This window comes from Pristiophorus japonicus, chromosome 4 (assembly GCF_044704955.1).
Source record: "Pristiophorus japonicus isolate sPriJap1 chromosome 4, sPriJap1.hap1, whole genome shotgun sequence".
In the NCBI taxonomy this organism is placed as follows: domain Eukaryota; kingdom Metazoa; phylum Chordata; class Chondrichthyes; family Pristiophoridae; genus Pristiophorus; species Pristiophorus japonicus.
The window spans coordinates 168,690,264-168,703,521 of record NC_091980.1 but is presented as its reverse complement, the minus strand read 5'-3'; the positions used below and the strand labels follow the sequence as shown (position 1 = coordinate 168,703,521).

At 50.5% G+C, this 13,258-nt stretch overlaps 1 protein-coding gene across 3 annotated transcripts in view; it reads left to right on the top strand.

Annotated features, from left to right (window-relative positions):
• tyro3 (TYRO3 protein tyrosine kinase) overlaps window positions 1-13,258 on the top strand; it is a 163,099-nt gene that overhangs the window by 41,777 nt on the left and 108,064 nt on the right. For all 3 annotated transcript variants that reach the window (XM_070877400.1, XM_070877398.1, XM_070877401.1), the window contains exons 3-4: window positions 3-103; window positions 1,125-1,298. In XM_070877400.1, the coding sequence (XP_070733501.1) occupies window positions 3-103; window positions 1,125-1,298 (275 nt within the window). The remainder of the gene's footprint in view (window positions 1-2; window positions 104-1,124; window positions 1,299-13,258) is intronic.

The following is a 13,258-nucleotide window of genomic DNA, read 5'->3' as shown; positions in this document are numbered from 1 at the left end:
AGGTTGCCGAACGTGCAGCAGACAGACATGGGCTGGTATTGGTGCTCGGCAAGTGCAAAAGGAGTTCACGTCATCTCGAACAAGGCCTTTTTAGTTGTGGAAGGTAAGGATGGAAATATTAATGTTGTCCTGGGCAAGGGAGAGCCAGTGCGTAGGGTTTATTGAGCTGAACATAGAGGGGAGAGGGGGACTGTACCTAGAGTGACTTTCAAGGGTTTACATATCAGTGTCCAGGGTTAGTGGTTAGGGTTTGGGGTAATGGAGATTATAGGGTCAGTATCCACGGTTTAGGGTTTAGGGTAATGCAGATTATAGGGTCAGTATCCAGGGTTTAGGGTTTAGAGTAATGGAGATTATAGGGTCAGTATCCAGGGTTTAGGGTTTAGGGTAATGCAGATTATAGGGTCAGTATCCAGGGTTTAGGGTTTAGAGTAATGGAGATTATAGGGTCAGTATCCAGGGTTTAGGGTTTAGGTAATGCAGATTAGAGGGTCAGTATCCAGGGTTTAGAATACGGGAGATTGTAGGGTTTGTATCAAAGATAATTGTGTGGGGATTAGGATAATGGACATTTCAGAATCTATAAAGGGGATCATTGTGCAGGGTTTAGGGTAAGAGACATTACAAGGTCTGTATAATGCATTTGCTTCATGGGTTCTTTGCTTAAGAATTTATAGCAACACATTGATTGCTATTAAGAACTAGTTGGTTTATTAACAAAGGTTTAATAATCGCACTACACATTACCAGTTCATCCACTAGGCTCACAACTGCATACGTCAGCGTGGATGACCTAGACCCAACTGGCTGGGGTTTTATTGAGTCTTGTAAACATCATGTGACTGACTAAGCCACTCACAATGCTACAGCTCTACAAACCTGTGAGCATACTCATAGGACACACAGTACAGTCAGAATCCTGGCTCAGCTTGGATTCAGGCTAGAAATAGTCCCTTGGGACGATGACATTGCTGAATGCCTGTTCCTTCGTTGGTGCAGTATGGGTAATTGATGGAACCACCGAATGAAGTGCCAAAGACCATGCTGATGTATTGATTGGGAGAGATGATGTCATTGGAATTTAGCTGGTTGATATGTAACGACACTCATATTTTCCTGACTAGGTCTGCCATACTTCACCGTGCAGCCGGAAGACATCATTGTATTTAAAGACACACCCTTCAACCTGACCTGCGCTGCAGTGGGACGGCCAAAGCCTACGGAGTTTCGATGGAAGATGGGAGGGGTCTTAGTCGAAGAAACCTGGAAAGAATCACCTTCTGTACTGACTGTTAAAGGTAAGAGTTGCGTAAAGACCAGTTAGATTACATCATAAAGCAGTCACCTAGACTTACTGGACCCTCAGAACACCATCCAAAGATCTACTTCCAGTACTACCGCCCCTCTGATCAAAGTCCGACAGCAACAGCTGGAGAAAAGGGACATCACCAGACGGCTTTAACTGGGAGTCCGTCACAGTACGGGTATCGACTCTCTCACTGAACTATCACAGTATGGGTATCGACTCTCTCACTGGGAGACTATCACAGTACGGGTATCGACTCTCTCACTGAACTATCACAGTACGGGTATCGACTCTCTCACTGAACTATCACAGTACGGGTATCGACTTTCTCACTGGGAGACTATCACAGTACGGGTATCGACTCTCTCACTGGGCTATCACAGTACGGGTATCGAGTCTCTCACTGGGAGACTATCACAGTACGGGTATCGACTTTCTCACTGGGAGACTATCACAGTACGGATATCGACTCTCTCACTGGGCGATCACAGTACGGGTATCGACTCTCTCACTGGGAGACTATCACAGTACGGGTATCGACTCTCTCACTAGGAGACTATCACAGTACGGGTATCGACTCTCTCACTGGAAGACTATCACAATACGGGTATCGACTCTTTCACTGGGCTATCACAGTACGGGTATCGACTCTCTCACTGGGAGACTATCACAGTACGGGTATCGACTCTCAATGGGAGACTATCACATTACGGGTATCGACTCTCTCACTGGGAGACTATCTGTACGGGTATGGACTCTCTCACTGGGAGACTATCTGTACGGGTATGGACTCTCTCACTGGGAGACTATCACAGTACGGGTATCGACTCTCTCACTGAACTATCACAGTACGGGTATCGACTTTCTCACTGGGAGACTATCACAGTACGGATATCGACTCTCTCACTGGGCTATCACAATACGAGTATCGACTCGCTCACTGAGCTATCACAGTACGGGTATCGACTCGCTCACTGGGCTATCACAGTACGGGTATCGACTCTCTCACTGGGAGACTATCACAGTACGGGTTTCGACTCTCTCACTGGGAGACTATCTGTACGGGTATGGACTCTCTCACTGGGAGACTATCACAGTACGGGTATCGACTCTCACTGGGAGACTATCACAGTACGTGAATCTACTCTCTCACTGGGCTATCACAGTACGGGTATCGACTCTCTCACTGGGCTATCACTGTAGGGGTATTGACTCTCTCACTGGGAGACTATCACAGTACGGGTATCGACTCTCTCGCTGGGAGACTATCACAGTATGGGTATCGAGTCTCTCACTGGGAGACTATCACAGTACGGGTATCGACTCTCTCATTGGGCTATCACAGTACGGGTATCGACTCTCTCACTGGGAGACTATCACAGTACAGGTATCGACTCTCTCACTGGGAGACTATCACAGTACGGGTATCGACTCTCTCATTGGGAGACTATCACAGTACGGGTATCGACTCTCTCGCTGGGAGACTATCACAGTACGGGTATCGACTCTCTCACTGGGAGACTATTACAGTACGGGTATCGACTCTCTCACTGGGCTATCACTGTACGGGTATCGACTCTCTCACTGGGCTATCACTGTAGGGGTATCGACTCTCTCACTGGGAGACTATCACAGTACGGGTATCGACTCTCTCGCTGGGAGACGATCACAGTATGGGTATCGAGTCTCTCACTGGGAGACTATCACAGTACGGGTATCGACTCTCTCATTGGGCTATCACAGTATGGGTATCGACTCTCTCACTGGGAGACTATCACAGTACGGGTATCGACTCTCTCATTGGGAGACTATCACAGTACGGGTATCGACTCTCTCGCTGGGAGACTATCACAGTACGGGTATCGACTCTCTCACTGTGAGACAATCACAGTACGGGTATCGACTCTCTCACTGGGAGACTATCACAGTACGGGTATCGACTCTCTCACTGGGAGACTATCACAGTACGGGTATCGACTCTCTCACTGGGAGACTATCACAGTACGGGTATCGACTCTCTCACTGGGCTATCACAGTACGGGTATCGACTCTCTCACTGGGCTCTCACAGTACGGGTATCGAGTCTCTCACTGGGAGACTCTCACAGGACGGGTATCGATTCTCTCACTGGACTATCACAGTACGGGTATCGACTCTCTGACTGGGAGACTATCACAGTACGGGTATCGACTCTCTCACTGGGCTATCACAATACGGGTATCGACTCTCTCACTGGGCTATCACAGTACGGGTATCGACTCTCTCACTGGGAGACGATCACAGTACGGGTATTGACTCTCTCACTGGGCGATCACAGTACGGGTATCGACTCTCTCACTGGGAGACTATCACAGTACGGGTATCGACTCTCTCGATGGGCCATCACAGTACGGGTATCGACTCTCTCACTGGGCTATCAGAGTACGGGTATCGACTCTCTCACTGGGAGACTATCACAGTACGGGTATCGACTCTCTCACTGGGAGACTATCACAGTACGGGTATCGACTCTCTCACTGGGCTATCACAGTACGGGTATCGATTCTCTCACTGGGAGACTATCACAGTACGGGTATCGACTCTCTCACTGGGAGACTATCACAGTACGGGTATCGACTCTCTCACTGGGAGACTATCCCAGTACGGGTATCGACTCTCTCACTGCGAGACTATCACAGTACGGGTATCGACTCTCTCACTGGGAGACTATCACAGTACGGGTATCGACTCTCTTACTGTGCTATCACAGTACGGGTATCGACTCTCTCACTGGGAGACTATCACAGTACGGGTATCGACTCTCTCACTGGCAGAATATCACAGTACGGCTATCGACTCTCTCACTGGGCTATCACAGTACGGGTATCGATTCTCTCACTGGGAGACTATCACAGTACAGGTATCGACTCTCTCACTGGGCTATCACAGTACGGGTATCGACTCTCTCACTGGGAGACTATCACAGCACGGGTATCGACTCTCTCACTGGGCTATCACAGTACGGGTATCGACTCTCTCACTGGGAGACTATCACAGTACAGGTATCGACTCTCTCACTGGGAGACTATCACAGTACGGTTATCGAATCTCTCACTGGGAGACTATCACAGTACGGGTATCGACTCTCTCACTGGGAGACTATCACAGGACGAGTATCGACTCTCTCACTGGGCTATCACAGTACGGGTATCGAGTCTCTCACAGGGAGACTATCACAGTATGGGTATCGACTCTCTCACTGTGAGACAATCACAGTACGGGTATCGACTCTCTCACTGGGAGACTATCACAGTACGGGTATCGACTCTCTCACTGGGAGACTATCACAGTACGGGTATCGACTCTCTCACTGGGAGACTATCACAGTACGGGTATCGACACTCTCACTGGGCTATCACAGTACGGGTATCGACTCTCTCACTGGGCTCTCACAGTACGGGTATCGACTCTCTCACTGGGAGACTCTCACAGGACGGGTATCGATTCTCTCACTGGACTATCACAGTACGGGTATCGACTCTCTCACTGGGAGACTATCACAGTACGGGTATCGATTCTCTCACTGGGCTATCACAGTAGAGGTATCGACTCTCTCACTGGGAGACGATCACAGTGTGAGTATCGAGTCGCTCACTGGGCTATCACAGTACGGGTATCGACTCTCTCACTGGGCTATCAGAGTACGGGTATCAACTCTCTCACTGGGAGACTATCACAGTACGGGTATCGACTCTCTCACTGGGCTATCACAGTACGGGTATCGACTCTCTCACTGGGAGACTATCACAGTACAGGTATCGACTCTCTCACTGGGCTATCACAGTACGGGTATCGATTCTCTCACTGGGAGGCTGTCCCATTACGGGTATCGACTCTCTCACTCGGCTATCACCGTACTGGTATCGACTCTCTGACTGGGAGACTATCACAGTACGGATATCGACTCTCTCACTGCGAGACTATCACAGTACGAGTATCGACTCTCTCACTGGGCTATCACAGTACGGGTATCGACTCTCTGACTGGGAGACTATCACAGTACGGGTATCGACTCTCTCACTGGGAGACTATCACAGTACGGGTATCTACTCTCTCACTGGGCTATCACAGTACGGTTATCGACTCTCTCACTGGGAGACTATCACAGTACGGGTATCGACTCTCTCACTGGGAGACTGTCTGTACGGGTATCGACTCTCTCACTGGGAGACTATCACAGTACGGGTATCGACTCTCTCACTGGGAGACGATCACAGTACGGGTATCGACTCTCTCACTGGGAGACTATCACAGGACGGGTATCGACTCTCTCACTGGGAGACTATCACAGGACGGGTATCGACTCTCTCACTGGGAGACTATCACAGTACGGGTATCGACTCTCTCACTGGGAGACTATCACAGGACGGGTATCGACTCTCTCCCTGGGCTATCACAGTACGGGTATCGACTCTCTCACTGGGAGACTATCACAGTACGGGTATCGACTCTCTCACTGGGAGAATATCACAGTACGGATATCGACTCTCTCACTGGGAGACTATCACAGTACGGGTATCGACTCTCACTGGGCTATCACAGAACGGGTATCGACTCTCTCACTGGGAGACTATCACAGTATGGGTATCGACTCTCTCACTGGGCTATCACAGCATGGGTATCGACTCTCTCACTGGGAGACTGTCACAGTACGGGTATCGACTCTCTCACTGGGCTATCACAGTACGGGTATCGACTCTCTCACTGGGAGACTATCACAGTACGGGTATCGACTCTCTCACTGGGCTATCACAGTATGGGTATCGACTCTCTCACTGGGCTATCACAGTATGGGTATCGACTCTCTCACTGGGAGACTATCACAGTACGGGTATCGACTCTCTCACTGGGCTCTCACAGTACGGGTATCGATTCTCTCACTGGGAGGCTGTCCCATTACGGGTTTCGACACTCTCACTGGGCTATCACCGTACTGGTATCGACTCTCTGACTGGGAGACTATCACAGTATGGGTATCGACTCTCTCACTGCGAGACTATCACAGTACGGGTATCGACTCTCTCACTGGGAGACTATCACAGTACGGGTATCGACTCTCATTGGGAGACTATCACAGTACGGGTATCGACTCTCTCACTGGGAGACTATCACAGTACGGGTATTGACTCTCTCACTGGGCGATCACAGTACGGGTATCGACTCTCTCACTGGGAGACTATCACAGTACGGGTATCGACTCTCTCGATGGGCTATCACAGTACGGGTATCGACTCTCTCACTGGGCTATCAGAGTACGGGTATCGACTCTCTCACTGGGAGACTATCACAGTACGGGTATCGACTCTCTCACTGGGAGACTATCACAGTACGGGTATCGACTCTCTCACTGGGCTATCACAGTACGGGTATCGATTCTCTCACTGGGAGACTATCACAGTACGGGTATCGACTCTCTCACTGGGAGACTATCACAGTACGGGTATCGACTCTCTCACTGGGAGACTATCACAGTACGGGTATCGACTCTCTCACTGGCAGAATATCACAGTACGGCTATCGACTCTCTCACTGGGCTATCACAGTACGGGTATCGATTCTCTCACTGGGAGACTATCACAGTACGGGTATCGACTCTCTCACTGGGCTATCACAGTACGGGTATCGACTCTCTCACTGGGCTATCACAGTACTGGTATCGACTCTCTCACTGGGAGACTATCACAGTACGGGTATCGACTCTCTCACTGGGAGACTATCACAGTACGGGTATCGACTCTCACTGGGAGACTATCACAGTACGGCTATCGACTCTCTCACTGGGAGACTATCACAGCACGGGTATTGACTCTCTCATTGGGAGACTATCACAGTCTTGGTATCGACTCTCTCACTGGACTATCACAGTACGGGTATCGACTCTCTTACTGGGAGACTCTCACAGCACGGGTATCGACTCTCTCACTGGGCTATCACAGTACGGGTATCGACTCTCTCACTGGGAGACTATCACAGTACAGGTATCGACTCTCTCACTGGGAGACTATCACAGTACGGTTATCGAATCTCTCACTGGGAGACTATCACAGGACGAGTATCGACTCTCTCACTGGGCTATCACAGTACGGGTATCGAGTCTCTCACAGGGAGACTATCACAGTATGGGTATCGACTCTCTCACTGGGAGACTATCACAGTACGGGTATCGACTCTCTCACTGGGAGACTATCACAGTACGGGTATCGACTCTCTCACTGGGCTATCACAGTACGGGTATCGACTCTCTCACTGGGCTCTCACAGTACGGGTATCGACTCTCTCACTGGGAGACTCTCACAGGACGGGTATCGATTCTCTCACTGGACTATCACAGTACGGGTATCGACTCTCTCACTGGGAGACTATCACAGTACGGGTATCGATTCTCTCACTGGGCTATCACAGTAGAGGTATCGACTCTCTCACTGGGAGACGATCACAGTGTGAGTATCGAGTCGCTCACTGGGCTATCACAGTACGGGTATCGACTCTCTCACTGGGCTATCAGAGTACGGGTATCAACTCTCTCACTGGGAGACTATCACAGTACGGGTATCGACTCTCTCACTGGGCTATCACAGTACGGGTATCGACTCTCTCACTGGGAGACTATCACAGTACGGGTATCGACTCTCTCACTGGGCTATCACAGTACGGGTATCGACTCTCTCCCTGGGCTATCACAGTACGGGTATCGACTCTCTCACTGGGAGACTATCACAGTACAGGTATCGACTCTCTCACTGGGCTATCACAGTACGGGTATCGACTCTCTCACTGGGAGACTATCACAGTACGGGTATCGACTCTCTCACTGAACTATCACAGTACGGGTATCGACTCTCTCACTGGGAGACTATCACAGTACGGGTATCGACTCTCTCACTGGGCTATCACAGTACGGGTATCGACTCTCTCACTGGACTATCACAGTACGGGTATCGACTCTCTCACTGGGCTATCACAGTACGGGTATCGACTCTCACTGGGAGACAATCACAGTACGGGTATCGACTCTCTTATTGGGAGACTATCACAGGACGGGTATCGACTCTCTCACTGGGCTATCACAGTACGGGTATCGACTCTCACTGGGAGACTATCACAGTACGGGTATCGACTCTATTACTGGGAGACTATCACAGCACGGGTATCGACTCTCTCACTGGGCTATCACAGTACGGGTATCGACTCTCTCACTGGGAGACTATCACAGTACAGGTATCGACTCTCTCACTGGGAGACTATCACAGTACGCGTATCGAATCTCTCACTGGGAGACTATCACAGTACGGCTGTCGACTCTCTCACTGGGCTATCACAGTGCAGGTATCGACTCTCTCACTGGGAGACTATCACAGTTCGGGTATCGACTCTCTCACTGGGCTATCACAGTACAGGTATCGACCCTCTCACTGGGAGACTATCACAGTACGGGTATCGACTCTCTGACTAAGAGACTATCACAGTACGGGTATCGACTCTCTCACTGGGCTATCACAGTACGGGTATCGACTCTCTCACTGGGAGACTTTCACAGTACGGGTATCGACTCTCTCACTGGGCTATCACAGTACGGGTATCGACTCTCTCACTGGGAGACTATCACAGTACGGGTATCGACTCTCTCACTGGGCTATCACAGTACTGGTATCGACTCTCTGACTAAGAGACTATCACAGTACGGGTATCGAGTCTCTCACAGGGAGACTATCACAGTACGGGTATCGACTCTCCCACTGGGAGACTATCACAGTACGGGTATCGACTCTCTCACTGCGAGACTATCACAATACGGGTATCGACTCTCTCACTGGACTATCACAGTACGGGTATCGACTCTCTCACTGGGAGACTATCACAGTACGGGTATCGATTCTCTCACTGGGCTATCACAGTACAGGTATCGACTCTCTCACTGGGAGACTATCACAGTGTGGGTATCGAGTCGCTCACTGGGAGACTATCACAGTGCGGGTAGCGACTCTCTCACTGGGCTATCAGAGTACGGGTATCGACTCTCTCACTGGGAGACTATCACAGTACGGGTATCGACTCTCTCACTGGGAGACTATCACAGTACGGGTATCGACTCTCTCACTGGGCTATCACAGTACGGGTATCGACTCTCTCACTGGGAGACTATCACAGTACGGGTATCGACTCTCTCACTGGGAGAATATCACAGTACGGATATCGACTCTCTCACTGGGAGACTATCACAGTACGGGTATCGACTCTCACTGGGCTATCACAGAACGGGTATCGACTCTCTCACTGGGAGACGATCACAGTACGGGTATCGACTCTCTCACTGGGCTATCACAGTACGGCTATCAACTCTCTCACTGGGAGACTATCACCGTACGCGTATCGACTCTCTCACTGGGCTATCACAGCACGGGTATCGACTCTCTCACTGGGAGACTGTCACAGTACGGGTATCGACTCTCTCACTGGGCTATCACAGTACGGGTATCGACTCTCTCACTGGGAGACTATCACAGTACGGGTATCGACTCTCTCACTGGGCTATCGCAGTACGGGTATCGACTCTCTCACTGGGAGACTATCACAGTACGGGTATCGAGTCTCTCACTGGGAGACTATCACCGTACGGGTATCGACTCTCTCACTTGGCTATCACAGTACGGGTATCGAGTCTCTCACAGGGAGACTATCATAGTACTGGTATCGACTCTCTCACTGGGCTATCACAGTATGGGTATCGACTCTCTCACTGGGCTATCACAGTATGGGTATCGACTCTCTCACTGGGAGACTATCACAGTACGGGTATCGACTCTCTCACTGGGCTCTCACAGTACGGGTATCGATTCTCTCACTGGGAGGCTGTCCCATTACGGGTATCGACACTCTCACTGGGCTATCACCGTACTGGTATCGACTCTCTGACTGGGAGACTATCACAGTATGGGTATCGACTCTCTCACTGCGAGACTATCACAGTACGGGTATCGACTCTCACTGGGAGACTATCACAATACGGGTATCGACTCTCTCACTGGGAGAATATCACAGTACGGGTATCGACTCTCTCACTGGGAGACTATCACAGTACGGGTATCGACTCTCATTGGGAGACTATCACAGTACGGGTATCGACTCTCTCACTGGGAGACTATCACAGTACGGGTATCGACTCTCTCACTGGGCTATCACAGTACTGCTATCGACTCTCTGACTAAGAGACTATCACAGTACGGGTATCGACTCTCTCACTGGGAGACTATCACAGTACGGGTATCGACTCTCTCACTGGGCTATCACAGTACGGGTATCGACTCTCCCACTGGGAGACTATCACAGTACGGGTATCGACTCTCTCACTGCGAGACTATCACAATACGGGTATCGACTCTCTCACTGGACTATCACAGTACGGGTATCGACTCTCTCATTGGGAGACTCTCACAGTACGGGTATCGACTCTCTCGATGGGCTATCACAGTACGGGTATCGACTCTCTCACTGGGCTATCAGAGTACGGGTATCGACTCTCCCACTGGGAGACTATCACAGTACGGGTATCGACTCTCTCACTGCGAGACTATCACAATACGGGTATCGACTCTCTCACTGGACTATCACAGTACGGGTATCGACTCTCTCATTGGGAGACTCTCACAGGACGGGTATCGATTCTCTCACTGGACTATCACAGTACGGGTATCGACTCTCTCACTGGGAGACTATCACAGTACGGGTATCGATTCTCTCACTGGGCTATCACAGTACAGGTATCGACTCTCTCACTGGGAGACTATCACAGTGTGGGTATCGAGTCGCTCACTGGGCTATCACAGTACGGGTATCGACTCTCTCACTGGGAGACTATCACAGTACGGGTATCGACTCTCTCACTGAGCTATCACAGTACGGGTATCGATTCTCTCACTGGGAGACTATCACAGTACGGGTATCGATTCTCTCACTGGGCTATCACAGTACGGGTATCGACTCTCTCACTGGGCTATCACAGTACGGGTATCGACTCTAGCAGTGGAGACTATCACAGTACGGGTATCGACTCTCTCACTGGGAGACTATCACAGTGCGGGTATCGACTCTCTCACTGGGCTATCACAGTACGGGTATCGACTCTCTCACTGGGCTATCACAGTACGGGTATCGACTCTCTCACTGGGCTATCACAGCACGGGTATCGTCTCTCTCACTGGGAGACTTTCACAGTACGGGTATCGACTCTCTCACTGGGAGATTATCACAGTACGGGTATCGACTCTCTCACTGGGCTATCACAGTACGGGTATCGACTCTCTCACTGGGCTATCACAGTACGGGTATCGACTCTCTCACTGGGCTATCACAGTGCAGGTATCGACTCTCTCACTGGGAGACTATCACAGTTCGGGTATCGACTCTCTCACTGGGCTATCACAGTGCAGGTATCGACCCTCTCACTGGGAGACTATCACAGTACGGGTATCGACTCTCTGACTAAGAGACTATCACAGTACGGGTATCGACTCTCTCACTGGGCTATCACAGTACGGGTATCGACTCTCTCACTGGGAGACTTTCACAGTACGGGTATCGACTCTCTCACTGGGCTATCACAGTACGGGTATCGACTCTCTCACTGGGAGACTATCACAGTACGGGTATCGACTCTCTCACTGGGCTATCACAGTACTGGTATCGACTCTCTGACTAAGAGACTATCACAGTACGGGTATCGAGTCTCTCACAGGGAGACTATCACAGTACGGGTATCGACTCTCCCACTGGGAGACTATCACAGTACGGGTATCGACTCTCTCACTGCGAGACTATCACAATACGGGTATCGACTCTCTCACTGGACTATCACAGTACGGGTATCGACTCTCTCACTGGGAGACTATCACAGTACGGGTATCGATTCTCTCACTGGGCTATCACAGTACAGGTATCGACTCTCTCACTGGGAGACTATCACAGTGTGGGTATCGAGTCGCTCACTGGGAGACTATCACAGTGCGGGTAGCGACTCTCTCACTGGGCTATCAGAGTACGGGTATCGACTCTCTCACTGGGAGACTATCAAAGTACGGGTATCGACTCTCTCACTGGGAGACTATCACAGTACGGGTATCGACTCTCTCACTGAGCTATCACAGTACGGGTATCGATTCTCTCACTGGGAGACTATCACAGTACGGGTATCGATTCTCTCACTGGGCTATCACAGTACAGGTATCGACTCTCTCACTGGGAGACTATCACAGTGTGGGTATCGAGTCATTCACTGGGCTATCACAGTACGGGTATCGACTCTCTCACTGGGCTATCAGAGTACGGGTATCGACTCTCTCACTGGGCGACTATCACAGTACGGGTATCGACTCTCTCACTGGGAGACTATCACAGTACGGGTATCGACTCTCTCACTGGGCTATCACAGTACGGGTATCGACTCTCTCACTGGGAGACTATCACAGTACGGGTATCGACTCTCTCACTGGGAGAATATCACAGTACGGATATTGACTCTCTCACTGGGAGACTATCACAGTACGGGTATCGACTCTCTCACTGGGCTATCACAGTAGGGGTATCGACTCTCTCACTGGGAGACTATCACAGTACGGGTATCGACTCTCTCACTGGGCTATCGCAGTACGGGTATCGACTCTCTCACTGGGAGACTATCACAGTACGGGTATCGAGTCTCTCACTGGGAGACTATCACCGTACGGGTATCGACTCTCTCACTTGGCTATCACAGTACGGGTATCGAGTCTCTCACAGGGAGACTATCATAGTACTGGTATCGACTCTCTCACTGGGCTATCACAGTATGGGTATCGACTCTCTCACTGGGCTATCACAGTATGGGTATCGACTCTCTCACTGGGAGACTATCACAGTACGGGTATCGACTCTCTCACT